Below are 18,249 nucleotides of genomic sequence, written 5' to 3'. Positions count from 1 at the left end.
AGGAAAGTTTGCTTCATGAAATAGGCAGCGCACCTAAGGTCCCTTCAAATTAGGATTTGGAAGATCTGGAGCTCATATGGAGACATCTAAGGGAAAGGAACCTAGGGGAGTGCAGCAGGCAGGGCACTCCTCTACTATGACAGGCATACCCGCAGCCGTTAACTCGACCTCTGCAGCGATGCGCTTGAATTCAGTGGAGCAACAGAATTTACTAAGGGAATTCGCAAAACTCCGCGAAAGAGTTGACAGCGCGCTGGAACCAATTGCTGCCATGCTGACAAAGCATGAGGGCCATGGATTGGTGTGTGGTGGTGGTGGAACAGAGGACTGTGGAGGCTACGACTGAGAGCTCCATGGGGCGGGTCCAAACCTTGGAAGGTCAGGCTCGGGCCCTGCAGGAACAAGTAGACGACCTTGAAAATCGAGGTCGGTGAAAAAAATCTGCGGATCTTGGGCTGACCTGAGTGTGAAGAAGGTGAAAACCTCACTGATTTCCTTGAGAGGTGGCTTCCCAAGTTGCTGGGCCTGCAGATCGAGTCAGGCCAGGTGAGTGTGGAGTGGGCCTACAGGATCGCGATGTGCAGGTCCGGGCCGGCCCAGCATCCTCGCCTGGTCCTAGTGTGTCTCCAGCATTATAAGGAAAAGCATTTAATAATAGAAACAGCCAGAAGCCTGGGGAAAAAATCCACAAGCTTTGGCTGATACAGGTTTGAAAATACTATTTTTTCATGACTTTTCTGGGGCCTTGGTTAAGAAAAGGAAGACCTCTGATGATGTAAAGAAAACATTGATGGATTTAAACATTCAATACTCTGAGGTACCCGGCAGTGCTACGTTTCAACTATGAGGGACTTGTCTAGAATTTTGACTCAGCAGAAAAACAATTTTTGAACTTGCTGAAATGATAGACTTTGGCCGAGAAGGAAGCAGGCAAGGAGGCATATGGACAATGGCGTACTATAACATTTTTTTTGTATCTTCTCTCTCTTTGTTCTTCTGCCTTTTGGGGTCTCAGGCTTTATAGGCTTGGTATTGCTTGGAGGTAAAATCCGGTATGTTTATATTATATTGGTTTGGAGATTATTAGTTACTTTATTGTTCTGTTTTGCTGGGTGAAGGGTGGTTACTCCTCTGATGTAAAGATGCAAGGGGTTGAGATGAGGACCGGCAGGAATGGGTATCCATTGTTAACTTTGATTTGGAGATGCCGGTGTTGGACTGGTGTGTACAAAGTTAAAAATTTTACAATACCAGGTTATAGTCCAACAGGTTTAATTGGAAGCACTAGCTTTCGGAGCGCCGCTCCTTCATCAATGGATTTGGTGTGGGGACATGCAGTTGACAAGAATGTCCCCTGTCGCTGCTACTGTTTACCTTGGTACTTGAACCACTGGCGGATACTATCTGAAATAATGGCACCGAAGGTGGGAGTTGGGGAACACAAAAATCACTCTCTATGCGGACGATGTCATTTTGTTTTTGGCTAACCCCGCAAAGTCCATACCTTGGCTAATACAAAAAGTTAAATTATTCGGTAGTTTTTCAGGATACAAGATAAATTTCACAAAATTGGAGGTCACAAAGGTTTTCTCCATCTGGAAATTTTTACTACCCCTTGCTGTAAGGAGCAAACTTCATACAGCTGTTTGAGAGGATAAAGCAGGACTTGCAGCGATTGGAGGGATAGGGGTGGGGGATGGACTTCCTAGATTTGAGGAGATATCAAATAGGCACCCTACTGTCATATGTAGGCGAATGGGTGCAGACTCAAAGTCAATGGGGCTTGATGTGGTGGCCTCGCAGGTGAGGCCTCCACATCATAAACTTACTGTTCAAAGATAAGAAGGGGTCAGTAATTGAGCACTGTGAAAGCCTGATAATCATAAATACAGTAAAAGTATGGAGGATAAAGCAGCAGCATGAGGGCAATTTGCCTAAGACTTTGCTATTCACCTTATTAGTGGGAGCCCCAGGGTCACTGGACGCCAGCTTTAGAGCATGGCAGAATACAAGAATCTTCTGTTTGGGAGATCTAGTTGAAGGAGAGGTCTTAGTGTCTTCTAGCCAATTAGGTCAGAAATACGGAATCCCTGATAGGGACCTTTTCCAATATTTCCAGGTTAGGGATTACATACAGAAGACGACCATGCTTTTGACACAGCCCTACAAGTCGTGTATAGAACGTAGAGTGCTCCAATGCGGGAGCACTCTCTCAGTTTGTACCATATATCATCTGCAGAGAGGGAGTGCCCTGGGGAATATGGAGAGACTCCACGAGATTTGGAATCAGGATTTAGAGGAAGAAATCTCATTGGAAACGTGGGTAGATATATGGGGGAATGTGAAGAAGATTTCATTATGCAATAAGGCACAAGCGATGCAGTTTGAATCCTCCACTGGTCCCATATGGCACCAGAGAGGTTAGCAAAGTTTAAGAAAGGATCTTCCCCAAAATGTCCCAAATGTAAAAACAGTATTGGCACCCTTACATATTGCTTTTGGTTCTGTTACAAGATCCGTGGATATTGGTGGTGGTGGTGGTTTTGGGGGGGGGGGGGGGGGGGGGGGGGAAAGAGGGAGGAGGGGACAATAGTGAATGAGTTGGAGATGATCCTGAAAGTTAAGGAGGTGTTCCTCCTTTTGGGGCTACCGAATCTTTCCCCTTTGGGTGAACATGGAAAGAAGTTATTCAACATTCTTATGCACTATGCAAGGAAAAACATCCTAATGAATTGGATGGAAATCAGAAAAGATTCCAGGTCTTGCAGGGTGGCACAGACTTCCAATGGACTAAGTCCTTCAGGGTTACCTGACAAGTATGGTGCACCATGGAATGGAGCAATTCTATAAGACATAGCGGCTCTTTCTAAATTATGTAGACATGGATCTGTTGGCAGTATTGATTCGGGCCTTTATACAGTCATGAGGGCCGTATATGGCGGTCCGGGGAGCCGGGGAGGGGGGTGTGTATTGGTAAATACGGGTATAATCACTGTTGCTCGCATGGACAGGAGCCTGATGGCGGTGTGGCGAGTGGACTAATTTGATATAATACAACGTAATGCAATTTATGTTTAGTGGATTGTAATTTAATTTCATGTCATTTTATTCAATTTGAGCTTGTGCTAATTTGGTTTAAGTAAATATACCTCGAATGCATCTTAAAGAATAATAGGCGGTTTATTGTTAATGTTACTGTAATATAACATAATAGTACGGTATTATTTCTATTTTTCTGTACTTTTGTACTTTTATAACTTTTTTTGGTTTGTGTAAAAATTTTTTTTTCAATAAATATATACATTAAACAAAACTGGAATCAAAAACTAGTTTCAGTAATGGTGACCATGAAATGGTCACAGAAACCCATCTAATTCACTAGCATCCTTTAGGGAAGGAAAATGTGACATCCTTACTCGTGATTGACTCTTACTGTACTCTGAAATGGCTCAGCAAACCACTCAATTCAATGGCAATTAAGGATTGGAACACCCAAATCACATCAAAGAACAAAAAACATCCCCTCCACAGTTACACACAGGCAAAGATTTTATGAGGGGCATGTTCAGAGATGACACGTTACTTTTCTCTAAATACTGACTAACAGCTCTTTCTGAGCAGAGAGAAATAGCAATAGTTATATTCCCAAGGTGTTAGTTGTTCAATTCCGGAGATTCCATGGTAAACTGGCAGTCAAGCAATACCAACGACTCTTTTCTGGTGGAATATGTAGATCATATAATCCCGAAAATGTGGAAACAGGCCATTAGGCCCAACAAGTCTCCCCAATGAGTAACCCATCCAGACTCATTCCCTGACCCTATTACTCTACATTTACCCCTGACAAATGCACCTAACCCACACATCCCTGATCACTATTGGCAATTTAGCATGGCCAATTCACTGGACCTGCACACCTTTGGATTATGGGAGGAAACTGGAGAATCCAGGGAGAATGTGAAAACTCCACACAGAAAGTCACCCGTGGCCTGGAATTGAACTGGGTCCCTGGTTCTATGAGTCAGCAGTGGTAACTATTGAGCCACCATGCTGTCCAAAACCACTTCCTGAAAATGTCATCTTGCAGTTAAGCCCCATTAAATATAAATGGATAAATATCAAATTTTAATCACAGTGCAAAATTCATTTCCCAAATTCAGTCATTATTAGTTATTTGGACTGCCAAATACTTAATGACACGTAAACTGCATGAGGACACCTTCAAAAAACCCCCTTCTCTGGCTCTACCTCTACTTCTCTTGTTTCACCCTCCCACCTTGCAGCATACCAGGTGTTACAGATTAGTTAGCTAGGGAGTGACTTCATCTACTATTTTGCACAGAAGCAAGCATCAACTAATATCGGTGTACCTCACCTGTGCTGGTGTACTTTCCAGAACAATTGCAGGATGTGCGCCTGAAAATCCCATTTATGCTCCTCCACAAAAATACAAGAATTAGGTGCAAGGGTCGGCCATTTAGGCCCTTGAGCCTGCTCCACCATTTGATAAGATTATGCCTTCAGCTCCACTTTTCTATCTGCTCCCCGATAGTACTTGCCTCTCCTGGTGATCAAAAGCCTGTCTAAAAACCTTGGATATGTGTTCAATGGCATGGCCTCCGCAGAATTCCACAGATTAAATGACCCTTAGAAGGAGAAAACTCTCCTTAGCTTAGTTCTAAATGAGAGAACCTGATTGTTAAGCTGTGCCGCTTGGCTCTAGACTCCCTCAGATGGAGAAACATCCTCTCAACACACACCCTAACAAGTCTACCTCAAGACCTCATATGCTGCAATTTCATCAGTTCTCACTCTAAGACTCCACAAAGTAAAGGCAATAAAAGCACTGGGACTCATTTTGACTGTGATCTCACAAAAACAGGTGACAGTCAATCAGCATTTGGACTTACATCTCCCACTGCAGTTAATGGAGCTTGAGATCCACGAAATGAGCTGTTGATCACAATTGTATGTTTTACACAATTAGAATCAAGATCAGATCCTCAGGTTGATTTATTCCTTCTCCTTAAATCAGTGACCCTGATCATAAATTGTAAGTTTGCTAGCATAAACACTGAATTCAGCAAGGCAATGGAGACCTATGAGCATATCCTATCTACACAGTATTCCACTGTGCATGCAAGTTTTTAATACAAGAGTATTATTACACAGATTAGACAGTAGAATATGAATTATCATCCCTTGTTCCACTCTTGATGTCCAAACCTTTTACAAGTAGCTGGTGACTTAAAGGAAGAATGCCACCAGGAGTAACTGCTCATAAATTTTTCCCTCTACTTTCAGCTTGCTCGCTTTAAAAAAAAATGCTCAGATTTTAGCTGCAACAAAGAGTCCATCATGGAACTAATTGACTGGGAGGAGTGTGTGGGCCAGCAGCTGCAATATACATATATAACAATAAATCCGATTAGAATGCAATGCTCAATTGAGCCTTTGAATGTTAATTTCGACTACACACACAAACACTCTTTAGCAACATTATGTTGGAATCCATCTTCACATCTATTGAATTCAGTTAATGCAGTGAAATATCATTAAGTGTATCACAAGAGTATTGTAGAAAAAAAATGTATGGCACCGGGCCACATAAAAAGACATTGAGTTAGATGACCAAATATTTGGTGAAAGAGACAGGTTTTAACTAGTGTCTTCAAGGAGGAGAGCAAGGTTAAGAGATAGAGGGGTGTAGGAATGGTATTACAGCGTTGACTTCAATTTGGTCCTAGACAACTGAAAGCATGATTACCAACAGACAGGGTTATTACAATTGGAATTCACAACACACAGCTGACGCAATACCTTCTTGTTCCCTTTCTCTCAAGCTCAAAGCAAGAGAAGGTATTTTGTGTCAAAGCGAGTGGGTGGTGAAATAAACGGGATCAGCAGGCTGTAAGAGTCACTAAACATGACAACAGAGAGATGGTGGCACAGTAGTCATATCATTGGTCATAATCAGTGGCCCACGCTAATGTTCTGGAGACATGGGTTCAAACCCCACCGTGACAGATGGTGAAATTTGAAATTAAAAGCTAGTCTAATGGCTACTTTGCAATCACAGTCAATTGTTGTGATAAAACCCAGCTGGTTCACTCATATCCTTTTGGGAAGAAGATCTGCCATCCTTACCTGGTATGGCATACATATGCTGTTAGACCCACAGCAATGTGGTTGACTCTTAAGTGTCCACTGAAATGGCATGGCGAGGTACTCAGTTCAAAGGCAGTTAGGGATAAGCAACAAATATTGACCTTGCCAGCCACACCTACAATCCATACAAGAAATAAGAAAGTGTGCCCCAAAGCCTTACATAACATTTTCAACTGGTGGGTATTTCTTTCAATGATAACAAAAGGCCCTTTGATATTACAAGCAAGAACCTTTGTCATAGAATAACCCCTCCTCTGCATTCTAACACTCAATTCCTCAGCTAGCCAAAGCATATCTAATTACTCGGCAAAAGTTTTGTACACTCAAGAGCATGAGTGGGCCACGGAATAAGGAACTTAGGGAATGAGTTGTCTCCTTTTAGAATCTCATCACCTATCTCATGACTATTACATTGTCCTCTATAATGAATGGAAGGTACAAATGGTCAGGATGTGATGATACTCACTCATTAAGCAGCGGAATGGACGTCCTCCTCTTGGTTTTCTGGACCATATTTGCCTGATTCCGCAGTGAAATGCGAATGACTGAGGGCGCAAGCTTGCATGGCTCCCCATCCACCTGCATCGGGATTGACTTGTACGTTGTTAGTGTCACTTCACGGCACTGGTTGAGCCGTTCCCCGTGTCCTCCAACTTGTAGAGCAGCCTTAATTACAACAAAGAGTGAGAGGAAGGACTGTCAAGAGATAAGTGTTAATGAGCAGCACGAGTTAAAAAGGGATTCTCTCAAGCATTCGGTTACCCTTCTTTAACAGGTGCGGGGGTCAAGTTGCGTTCATCATGAAACATAAGTGGAACCCGGAAACTGAATTGACTGCTCAGGGAAAATGAGACTGTCCCAAAATCTCGGCAGAAATGGGGATCAGGGCAATTGTAGAAATGGGAGCAGACAATAGCTGAAAAAAACAACTGAAAAGACAGATGTCAGGAAGTGAATACCATCTGTAAAACAGGATCTTGTAAACACAGTCGATTGTCACAATAAACCTCATCTGGTTCACTAATATCCTTTCGGGAAGAAGGTCCGCTATTAAAGGGAGCAAAGCCGGGGAAAATGGTCTGAGATACAACTTGGCCTTGGTCTGATCGAGTAGGTCCAGGGTCCAACTCAACTTCTGTAAACTCAGACTTTCAGGGAGCATCCCAATTGTGCTATTCCTCATGTTACCAACTGACCGGTGAACATAAACAAGAAGGGGAAAGCATTCCGTGGGCAACACAGACCCAATGATCCAAGACAATGGAGACATACCAACGATGCCATGGTGAAGCCAATGACCTCGATGTAACCATCGTCATGACGCTGCGGCTCAAAATCATGATGTTCGCTTGGATTTCCCCATGGCACCGTGCCCGCACAGTACCTGCGTGTAGAACACAGCGAGACAACTCAGTTGAGAACATATTTTGAGAAGTAATTACCACACATGTTGACAGGTCAAAGTTCAGTAGCATCAGGGCTGGGTGAAGAACCAGTCCTCAATTAGAGTGCAGTCACTTGCCCCTTGGCAATGAACCAGCAGTCATATAGAGGGTTCGCTGTAATCAACAACAGAGGCAATTTCTTTTTGCTCCTTTGTTCTCCCAAGCACCATCATCCACAACCCACTCCACTTCCCGGCATTCCTGCAGGGCAGCGATTCTCAAACTTTCTACTTAGGAGATGCCTTGTGGTAACCGACGTTGTGGATCCATCACCAATCCTAACTAACACGCTTTCTCTTGCCTCCATTAAAAAATTTCATCAGACTTAATGGGAGAAATAACATTATTGTAGATGATACATAAATGAAATGATAAAAACTCAAAGAACTGCTGATGCTCTAAGTCAGAAAGAGAAACAGAAACTCATGGAAAAGCTCAGCAGGTCTGGCAGCGTCTGTGAAGAGAAATCAAGTTTCACGTTTCAGGCCTGGTGACCCTTCCTCAGAAGAAGGGTAACTGGGCCAGAAACATTAACTCTGATTTCTCTTCACAGACCTGCTGAGCTTTTCCAGCAACTCCCACTTATAGATGAGGTGATATTTGGTCAGAAAGTATCAGTCTCCTGTCAGGCTCCATGGCCAGCCAAATTCTTTTCCTTTACAATCCTACCAGTGTTGAAACTCCAATGCCACACTTCGATATTGTGAACAGGAACATAAGTGTTGCTGATTGCAATTGGTCATACTGATGACAAACTTGTGCCACTTGTGGAAACCATCTGGGGTTGAGATGATACTCGAGTGAGGATTTGAGTTTACTCGTGTTACCTCAGCCTGGCAGTGACTGGTATTTTGAACTAGTGTCCAGTCCACTTGCAGAACTGTCATAGACTACTGAGAACCACTGTTATAAGCTCAGTCATTTTGAAATTTAACTGTATAAGTTAACATTAATGACTTGGGACAACTTCAAAATGTCACTGAGGGAGCTCAACACCACAAAATGAATTGCTAATTTCCTATCATATAAAATGACAGTTTCACACAAGCTAGAGATTGAAATCAGTATTTATTTCAGGAGAGTAGGAATAGACATAGAAAGTTCAATTAATTCTGATACTATTATTACCACCTGTGATGGACAGGACAGTCAGATGATTTTGTTTATATTTGAGTGCTCCTTGTTTCTCAGGAGTGCCTGTGGGCTGTCCAGTCTGCCAGTTTCCCATGGTGTCACAGCCTTAAACAGTGCTCAGTGCCTGATTCAGTGCTGAAACATGGAACAGACACACAGCCACCAAATCTGAAGTCAAATGCTCTGTATCCAAAACAGATATAACATCGTCTGCTACTTTACATTTTTTTGGGTTAGATTAGACTCCCTACAGTGTGGAAACAGGCCATTTGGCCCACACCGACCTTCCGAAGAGTAACCCTCCCAGACCCATTTCCTTACATTTACCCCTGACGAATGGACCTAACACTATGGGCAATTTAGCACGGCCAATTCACTTAACCTACACATCTCTGGATTGTGGGAGGAAACTGGAGCACCCAGAGGAAACCCACACAGACACGGGGAGAATGTGCAAACTCCACACAGACAGTCACCCGAGACAGAAATCGACCCAGGTCCCTGGCGTTGTGAGGCAGCAGTGCTCAGACTGTGCAGGAAATGTTTCCAAGGTTTAAAGTGCCAAACCTAATATATAAGAACTCCTTTTTTCTGCACAAGAATATCCTCATTTAGTAATCCATTGCAGACCTATCAAACTCTTATTGCTCATTGTGAGGTCGTGTTCAAATAAAGACTGAAATCAAAAATAGCCTCTTTATTCAGCAACTGCAGTAGCACAAGTTCAAAGTGACGATAGAATCCCAAAGTACAGTTTTTAGAGTAGCCTCTTTATACACAGTTCTTACGTATATTAATATTCTATCACTATGGTGTTACACTGTTTTATCTATTGTACACAAAGGTTTGGTGACTCCTGTCCTGGGGAAACAGGAGATGGTTTAAACGTTTGCTAAGTGCTGGCTGCTACCATTGATAGGATTAAGAGTGTCTGTCCAGTCTGCTTGCATAATCAAAATGTGTTACTCCTTTTATCTTTTAAAGGAGTAAATGTTAGTAAAAGTATGAGGCTTATAAACTCTGAATAAGCTAGAAATTACACATGTACTTATGAATGAATGAAGGAAAATTGCATTATAAATAAAGAGTTACAAATGAATGAAAAGAGAACACAGTACTCAAAAATATGGAGCACTTGTGAGTGGGTTAGTAAGACAAGAATGAATGGAAATACTGTATTTAGTAAGATGAGTAAGTCAGTAAAAATACCTATAATACAAAACTTATACCATTTATTGAGGTTTTCACACATCCAATTGTAATTGGAGCAGCCTTAATTACAACAAAGAGTGAGAGAAAGGACTGTCAAGAGATAAGTGTTAATGAGCAGCACGAGTTAAAAAGGGATTCTCTCAAGCATTCGGTTACCCTTCTTTAACAGGTGCGGGGGTCAAGTTGCTTTCATCATGAAACATAAATGGAACCCGGAAACTGAATTGACTGCTCAGGGAAAATGAGACTGTCCCAAAATCTCTGGCATCCCTCAAAGAGGTATCTTTTATCCCTTCCTTTTTCTCAACTACACACTACCCGTTTGCCAACATGATTCAACAGAAAAGCATTAGTTTTCACAAGTACATTGCCAACACCTTGTTCTATTGGTTATTAAGTTTACAGATGACAACAAAATTGGCAGTGCAGTGGACATATAAGAAAGTTACCTTAGAGAACAGTGGGACCTTGATCAGATGGGCAAATGCGACAATATGTGGCAGATGGAATTTAATTTAGATAAATGTGAAGTACTACACTTTGATAGGGCAAATCAGAGCAGGACACGTACACTTAATGGTAAGGTACTGGGGAATGTTGGCAAACAAACAGACCTTTGGGGTGCATGTTCATAGCTTCTCGAAAGTCGAATCACAGATAGATAGGGAAGTGAAGGCAGTGTTTGGTCTGCTTGCCTTTATTGGTCAATGCATTGAGTATAGAAGTTGGGAAGTCATGTTGCAGCTGTACAGGATATTGGTTAGGCCATTTTTGGAATACTGCATTTAATTCTAGTCTTCCTGAAATAGGAAAGATGTTATTAAACTTGAAAGGATTCAGAAAAAAAATTTACAAGGATGCTGTTAGGGTTGGAGAATTTGAGCTGTAGGGAGAGGCTAAATAAGAGGAGAAAGTGAGGACTGCAGATGCTGGAGATCAGAGCTGAAAATGTGTTGCTGGAAAAGCGCAACAGGTCAGGCAGCATCCAAAGAGCAGGAGAAGCGACGTTTCGGGCATGAGCCCTTCTTCAGAAAACCTTTCAGGAAACATTCCTGAAGAAGGGCTCATGCCCGAAACGTCGATTCACCTGCTCTTTGGATGCTGCCTGACCTGCTGCGCTTTTCCAGCAACACATTTTCAGAGGCTAAATAGGCTAGGGCTATCTTCCCTGGAGTGTTGGATGCTGAGGGGTGACCTTATAGAGGTTTATAAAATCATGAGGGGTGTAAATAGGGTGAATAGCTCAACTTTAAAATTCTTACCTTTACTTTCAAATCTTTCTACCCTTCCTAATCTTGGCATATCCTCCAAGCACACAAGTGTCTGAGATATCTGCACTCATCTAATTCCAGCCTCTTGGGAATTCAAAACCAGAGGGTATAAGTTGAAGGTGTGCAGGTAAAGATCTTAAAAAGGTGGTGCCAAAGGAAGTGATAGAGGCTTGGACAATTTCAACATTTAAAAGGCATCTGGAAAGGTATATGAATAAGGCAAATGGGACTAAATTAATTTGGGCTATCTGGTCAGCATGGATGAGTTGGACCCAAGGGTCTGTTTCTGTGCTGTACGTCTCTATGACTCTACAAATGCGGCTAAACTCTCAGGCATCCAGTACTGGATGAGAAAAATATTCCCTCAATTAAATATTGGGAAGACTGAAGCCACTGTTTTTGGTCCTCCAAATTCTACTTGAGTCACCAACTCTGGTCTTCTTCCTGGCAACAGGCTGAGATAAAACCACTCTGTTCACAACCTTAATGTCATGGCTGATGCTAAAATGAACTTCCAGCCTCATATCTCTGCCAACATTCCACCCCCATAACATCATCCAATTATAGTCCCTGTCTCAGCTCAACTGCTGCTGAAACTCTCACTCATTCCTTTATTACCTTGAGACTTGACCATTCTAACACACTTCTCTCACATCAATATTCCCATACCTTTTCCTGCACTTATGCAAAAATCTGCCACCCACGTCTTTACTAATCCAAGTCCTGTTCAACTATCACTTCTGTACTCAGTGACATACAGAGGCTCAACTTTAACATTCTCACCCCTATTTTCAAATCTTTCGACCCTTCCTAACCTTGGCAATCTCCTCCAAGTACACAAGCGTCTGAGATATCTGCACTTATCTAATTCTGCCTCTTGAGCATCTGTGATTTTAACCACTCCACCATTGGTGACTCTGCCTTCAGCTGCTTACATTGTAAGCTCTGGAATGCTCTCCCATAACATCACTTAGCTCCTTTAAGATATTCCTTAAATCCAAAATCTTTGAACAAAGTTTTTGACTTAATACTGCCATCTGTGATTCAGCATCACGTGTTGATTTATCAGTTGCCTGTGAAGTACCTGGATACGCCATATTATGCAGAAGGCACTATGTAAAATACAAGTTGTCTCTGTTGATTACTTAGTTGCTGTGTCAAAAATAACAATTAAGTAAAAATGCCTGATTCAATGAAGCTCCCTCTGAACTCTTTCCAGAGCAATTGAAGCATTTTATGAAGCATTTAACAACTTCAATCCTATTAGTCAGTATACTGGAATCTTGGACAGTGAGGAATCAGAAATAGGAGGCGAGAGGTAGTCTTTTGGTTATGACGTTACACATTTTGAGTTATGTATTTGAAGAGAAACATGGCCTTTTCCACAATGTACGCTTGTTTTTATTCTCCTTGATTGATGGCAAGAAGAAGAAAGGGGAAGGGCTGTAGAAATAACAAAGATGTCATTTATGGGTCAGGAAAGGGACATATAACCATCACCTACAGGAGTTCAAATTTGGCTCATTCCCACCTCCCTGAGAAGACAATGCCAGGAAACTGCAAAATGAATTAGACAAATAATCTCTTCATCCTGGTTAAATTCAAATGATTAATTCAATTAGCTAGGAGTTTTAGAAAATCTTTCCAGATAGTTGCTTCTACCCTTGGATGAGGGGCAGATGGATAAACTGAGAAAACAAGTGTGCGTTTACATGGAGAATAACAGTCAAGAGGAAGGATTAACATCTCTGGAATACCTACTGGCCAAGGGAGTTCAGCAGACTAATACTTGTTATTTTCTCAGCCCCCGACATTCAGAGGTCCAGTAAACTCAATTATTAACAGTTCAATAAAAAAGTGTGCCTTGACCAAGGTGATCTTACTCACCCTAAACAGGCATGGCTCCCTCCCTCTGCTTCACCCTGTCTTTGGAGTTTGGGTGGGATGCTCTTCAAAAGGTCAGTGCAGACTCAATGGGTTGAATAGCCTCTATCGCCACTGTAGGGGGTTTTCCCCAGTTATCCTAATCTGCTCCTCTTGCATTTTCATTGAGTTATATCCCACTTCACAGACCAAGGATAGGATGGGGCTCCTGCTCCTAGCCTTGTCGAGATCTAAATTCCTACAACAATTAACAGCAGAACAGCCAAGACTGGCTCAGTTGCTAAACATTTCCAGCACGACTAGCAGGACAGATTTTGAATAGACCTAGCAATGTAAGACTGGACCTCTATGAGGCGCTGTGGGCTATAAGCAGCCACAGCTATCGTACTCCAACACAATCTGCAATCTCATGGCTCGACATATCTCCCACGCTACCATTACCATCAAACCAGGGGATCAAGCTGGCTCAATGGAGACTGCAGGAGGGCATGCCAGGAGCAGGACCAGGCATACCTAAAAATGAGGAGATGCTAGAAATATTAGCAGGTCAAATAGTAGAAGCAATATGCCATTGACAGAGCTAAGTGATCTCACAAACAACAGATCAGACCAAACGTAGCTTCCACATCCAGTCATGAATGGTGGCGGACAATTAAACAACTCACTGAAGGAAGCGTATCCACAAATATCCCTCAATGATGGAAGAGCCCAGCACCTCAGTGCAGACAATAAGCCTGAAACATTAGTCATAATCTTCAGCCTGAAGTGTTGACTGGATTATTCATCACAGTCTCCTCCAGTAGTCCCCAGCATTGCAGATTCCAGTCTTTAGCCAATTTGATTCACTCCACATGACATCAAGAAACAGTTGGCGACACTGGATACTGCAATAGCTATGGGCCCTAACAACATCATGGTAATAGCACTGAAGACTTGTGCTCCAGAACGTGCTGGGCACTGAGCAATTCTCTTCCAGTACAGTTACAACATTGGCATCTACCCAACAATGTGGAAATTGCCCAGGTATGCCCTGTACACTAAAAGCAGGACAAATTCAATCCAGCCAATGAGTACCCCATCAGTCCACTCTCGATCATCAGTAAAGTGATGGAAGGTGTTATCAACAGTGCTATCAAGCAGCACCTGCTCAACAATAACCTGTTCACTTTGGGTTCTGCCAGAGCCACTCAGTCCCTGACCTCATTACAGTCTTGGTTTCAACAAAGACGGAAGAGGTTAACTTGGAGAGGTGAGGTGAGACTGAGAGTGATAGCCTTTGACATCAAAGCTGAATTTGATGGAGTGTGGCATCAAGGAGCCCTAACAAAACTGGAGTCAATGGGAATCAGGGAGCAAACTCTGCTGGTTGGAGTCAAAACTGGAACATAGGAAGATGGTTGTGGTTGTTGGAGGTCAGCCATCTCAGCTCCAGGACATCTCTGCAGGAGTTTCCTAGGGTAGTGCCCTAGGCCCAAACATCTTCAGCAGCTTCATCAATGACCTATCCTCCACCATGAGGTCAGTAGTGGGGATGATCAGCAATGACTGCGCAATATTCAGCACCATTCATGACTCCTTAGATACTGAAGCAGTCCATGTTCAAATGCAACAAGAACTGGACAATATCCAGACTTGGGTTGACAAGTGGCAAGTACAACTCACGCCACACGCCGGGCAACAATAATCTGTAACAACAGATAACCTAACCATCACTCCTTGACATTCAAGGGCATTGCCATCACTGAATTCCCCCAACCTCAACTGCCTGGGAGTTACCATTGACTGGGACTGGATTAGCCATCTTGATAGTGACTACAAGAGCAGATCAGACGCTAGCAATCCTGCAGCTTGCAACTCATCTCTTGACACCCCAAAGTCTATCCCTCATCTATAAGACACAAGTCAGAATTATGATGGAATACTCCCCACTTACCTGGAAGAGTCCACTCCAACAACACACAAGAAACTTAATACCATTCAGGATAAAGCAGCCAGGATAAAGCAATAATGTTCAAGAAGCTTGAAAACATACTTGACAAAGCAATGCCCTTGAATGGCATATCCACAAACATTCACTCCTTCCTCCACCAATGCTCAGTAGCAGAAGTGTGTATCTCCTAAAGGAATCGCTGTGGGAATTCATCACTACTCTTTAAACAACACCTTTCAAACGCATAACCACCTCTAAAGGACAAGGGCAACTGATACATGGAAACATCATCTGCAAATGCTCCTCCAAGTCCCTCACCATCCTGAATTGGAAAACATCATGGTTCCTTGAACCATTGTTGCTAGGTCAAAATACTGGGACCCCCCTCCTTAATGGCACTAAGGTTACTTACAGCAAGTGGACTACAGTGGTTCAAGTTCACTGATCAGGCTATTTTAGATCTGGTGATGTACAGGTTTAATAAATGGTCTCAGAGTAAAATACCCCTTCAGAAACAGTGGCCATAACATGGTAGATTTTGGCAGTTTGAGAGAGATGAACTGGATTGGAAATAACTGTTAAACTTAAATAGGAGAAATTCCAAATGAATGAGAGCAGAACTGGTCAGAGTACATCGCGAAAGAGATTAGCAGCAAAGGTGGCTGAGGCCCAATGGCTGACATTTATCTTCAGCATGGTGTGTGCCATCTGTTTCATTTTCGGGAGGAAATGGGACGCAGTGAGGAAAGACATTTTTTTAAAACCAGAATTCAGTGGCTTTTTTTTTGTCATTTATGCATGAAAACTGGAGTTTGCTGGTTGGACCAGCTGTTATTGCTCATTGAAAAGGTGAGCCGCTTCCTCAGACCAGAAAACCTTTAAGGTATAGAACGAGACATAGGCCATTCAGCCCATTGAGTGTGGCCATTCAATGAGATCAAGGCCCATCTGACAATCCTCAACTCCATTTTCTGTCTTTTTCCCAAACCATTGATTCTGTTACTGATTAAAAATTTGTCTATCTCAGCCTTGAATCTACTCAATCACCCAGCCTCGACAGCCCCCTGTGGGTAAGGTATGACAGATTCACTACCCTTTTTAAGAGAAAAAACTCCACATCTGTCTTAAACAGGCAAACTTTTATTCTAAGATTTTGCCCTCTGGCCTTTGACCCTCCCTCAAGGGGAAACAACTTTGCCCCAAGTCCAGAAGAATCCTGAATATTTCAATAAGATCACCTCCCACTTTTCTAAATTTTAAAAGTGCACATGCCCAGCTGACTTAGCTACTACACAGCCAAGTGAACGTTTTCTGAACTGCCAGTTTTTTTTTCCTCAGATAAGGGGCCCAAAACTGCTCTCAGTATTCCAGTTGAGCCTCGTATAGTTTCAGTAAAGCTTCCCTTCTTGTATAACCCAGTCTCTTTGAAATAAAGACCGACATTCCATTTGCCTTACCTGATACTTGCACATCATTGGGTAGATGCAGAGACTCCCAAATCCCTCCTTTCTGCAGTCTTTCCCCATTTAAATAATATTCTCCTCCTCTAATCTCCCTGCCAAAGTTCATCACCTCATTTCTCCCACATTTCATTCCATCTGCCATTTGCCCACTTGGTTAACCTGCACATATCCCTCTGTGGAATCCTTGCGTCAACCTCACCTTACCAGCTTTGCAGGATAGTGCCAAGGACAAGCCAAAGGCTTCACTATGAAGTGGGTGACAAAACATTCAATGTGAAGCCACCCTGATCTGCTCTCCTTCTAGTGGCTAGTGAAGTTGCTGAACTAATCAAGTCTCCAGCAGACAGTTCATTCAGGTAGAGAGCTGTATGGTATAGTAAGAGTATGGTAAATGATAAATGAAGCTCCTAAGAGCTGGTCAGGCGGTGCACCAGAGATAACAGGAAGCCCAAAAAAACAGAAAACTGTATCAAAATGAGAACACCGCAATTTTCTAAAAACATCCAGTGCTGTATCCTAAGACACATGAGCCTGACAATAAATTCATCTGACCCTTGGTGACAACATTTACTTTCAGCAGAAATGTAGCTGTCATAGCCTCTTCCTAAATTATCACTATTTGATGTGAAACTCTGCTCATTCATTGTCATTCACTCAATTGCCTGTTGGTATCAGTTGCCGAAGCAGACTAGTGTTTGCAGATTCTGCCTGGTGTGAATAGCATGACCCTCTTACAACTGCTCATCATTCAAGGCTATTATGCAAAATAGGCCTTTCAACTAACAAAGTAAAAACAATGACTGCAGATGCTGGAAAACAGATTCTGGATCAGTGGTGCTGGAAGAGCACAACAGTTCAGGCAGCATCCAAAGTGCAGCGAAATCGACGTTTCGGGCAAAAGCCCTTCATCAGGAATAAAGGCAGTGAGCCTGAAGCGTGGAGAGATAAGCTAGAGGAGGGTGGGGGTGGGGAGAAAGTAGCATAGAGTACAATGGGTGAGTGGGGGAGGGGATGAAGGGTAATAGGTCAGGGAGGAGAGGGCGGAGTGGATAGGTGGAAAAGGAGCTAGGCAGGTAGGACAAGTCCGGACAAGTCATGGGGACAGTGCTGAGCTGGAAGTTTGGTGAGGTGGGGGAAGGGGAAATGAGGAAACTGTTGAAGTGTTCCGAGGCGGAAGATGAGGCGTTCTTCCTCCAGGCGTCTGGTGGTGAGGGAGCGGCGGTGAAGGAGGCCCAGGACCTCCATGTCAACTAACACACAATCCCTGCAAAGCAACATGGAATACTGAACACCAGAAACCTTAATGCCCTGAAGGGGAGTGAGGAGAAATGGGAAAAAGGGCAAAACATCCAGGCATCATTCAGCTGACTTACTGACTGGCAACATCTTCACATTCTACTCACTTGGTAGCTTAGCAGATTGGAGTTTTGTTATTAAGAACCCTACCTTGGAATGTTCAGAAATACAATGCACTGAAGCTTTAGGTCTTGAATTTTCGAGGTCAGGTCTGTCCCATCACACTGTAAACAGAGGAGCAGGAGAAATGTAAGAAATGTGAACTAGCTTAAAAGACTACAATATTTTTTGTATGAAGCATCTGACTGTGACACCATTCAGCCTTTCCCCAGTGAAACCTAAAATGCCTATTACAGTGGTTTTCAACAGTACCACGACTCCCATTCCCCTCCCCCATCCTCATGCCTGGTAACAACATAGTTATTAACCAATTTTATCTACTGCTT

The 18,249-nt window shown here is 42.9% G+C and overlaps 1 protein-coding gene across 4 annotated transcripts in view; it reads right to left on the bottom strand.

The window, feature by feature from the left end:
• Positions 1-18,249, bottom strand: part of dgkza (diacylglycerol kinase, zeta a) — a 570,823-nt gene that overhangs the window by 256,156 nt on the left and 296,418 nt on the right. For all 4 annotated transcript variants that reach the window (XM_060838748.1, XM_060838746.1, XM_060838747.1 and 1 more), the window contains exons 18-20: positions 17,954-18,027; positions 7,441-7,552; positions 6,635-6,834 (exon numbers count right to left, since the gene is read on the bottom strand). In XM_060838748.1, the coding sequence (XP_060694731.1) occupies positions 6,635-6,834; positions 7,441-7,552; positions 17,954-18,027 (386 nt within the window). The remainder of the gene's footprint in view (positions 1-6,634; positions 6,835-7,440; positions 7,553-17,953; positions 18,028-18,249) is intronic.

The sequence above is a fragment of the Hemiscyllium ocellatum genome, chromosome 18 (genome assembly GCF_020745735.1).
Source record: "Hemiscyllium ocellatum isolate sHemOce1 chromosome 18, sHemOce1.pat.X.cur, whole genome shotgun sequence".
Taxonomy (NCBI): domain Eukaryota; kingdom Metazoa; phylum Chordata; class Chondrichthyes; order Orectolobiformes; family Hemiscylliidae; genus Hemiscyllium; species Hemiscyllium ocellatum.
This window is presented reverse-complemented; position numbering and strand designations above follow the sequence as displayed.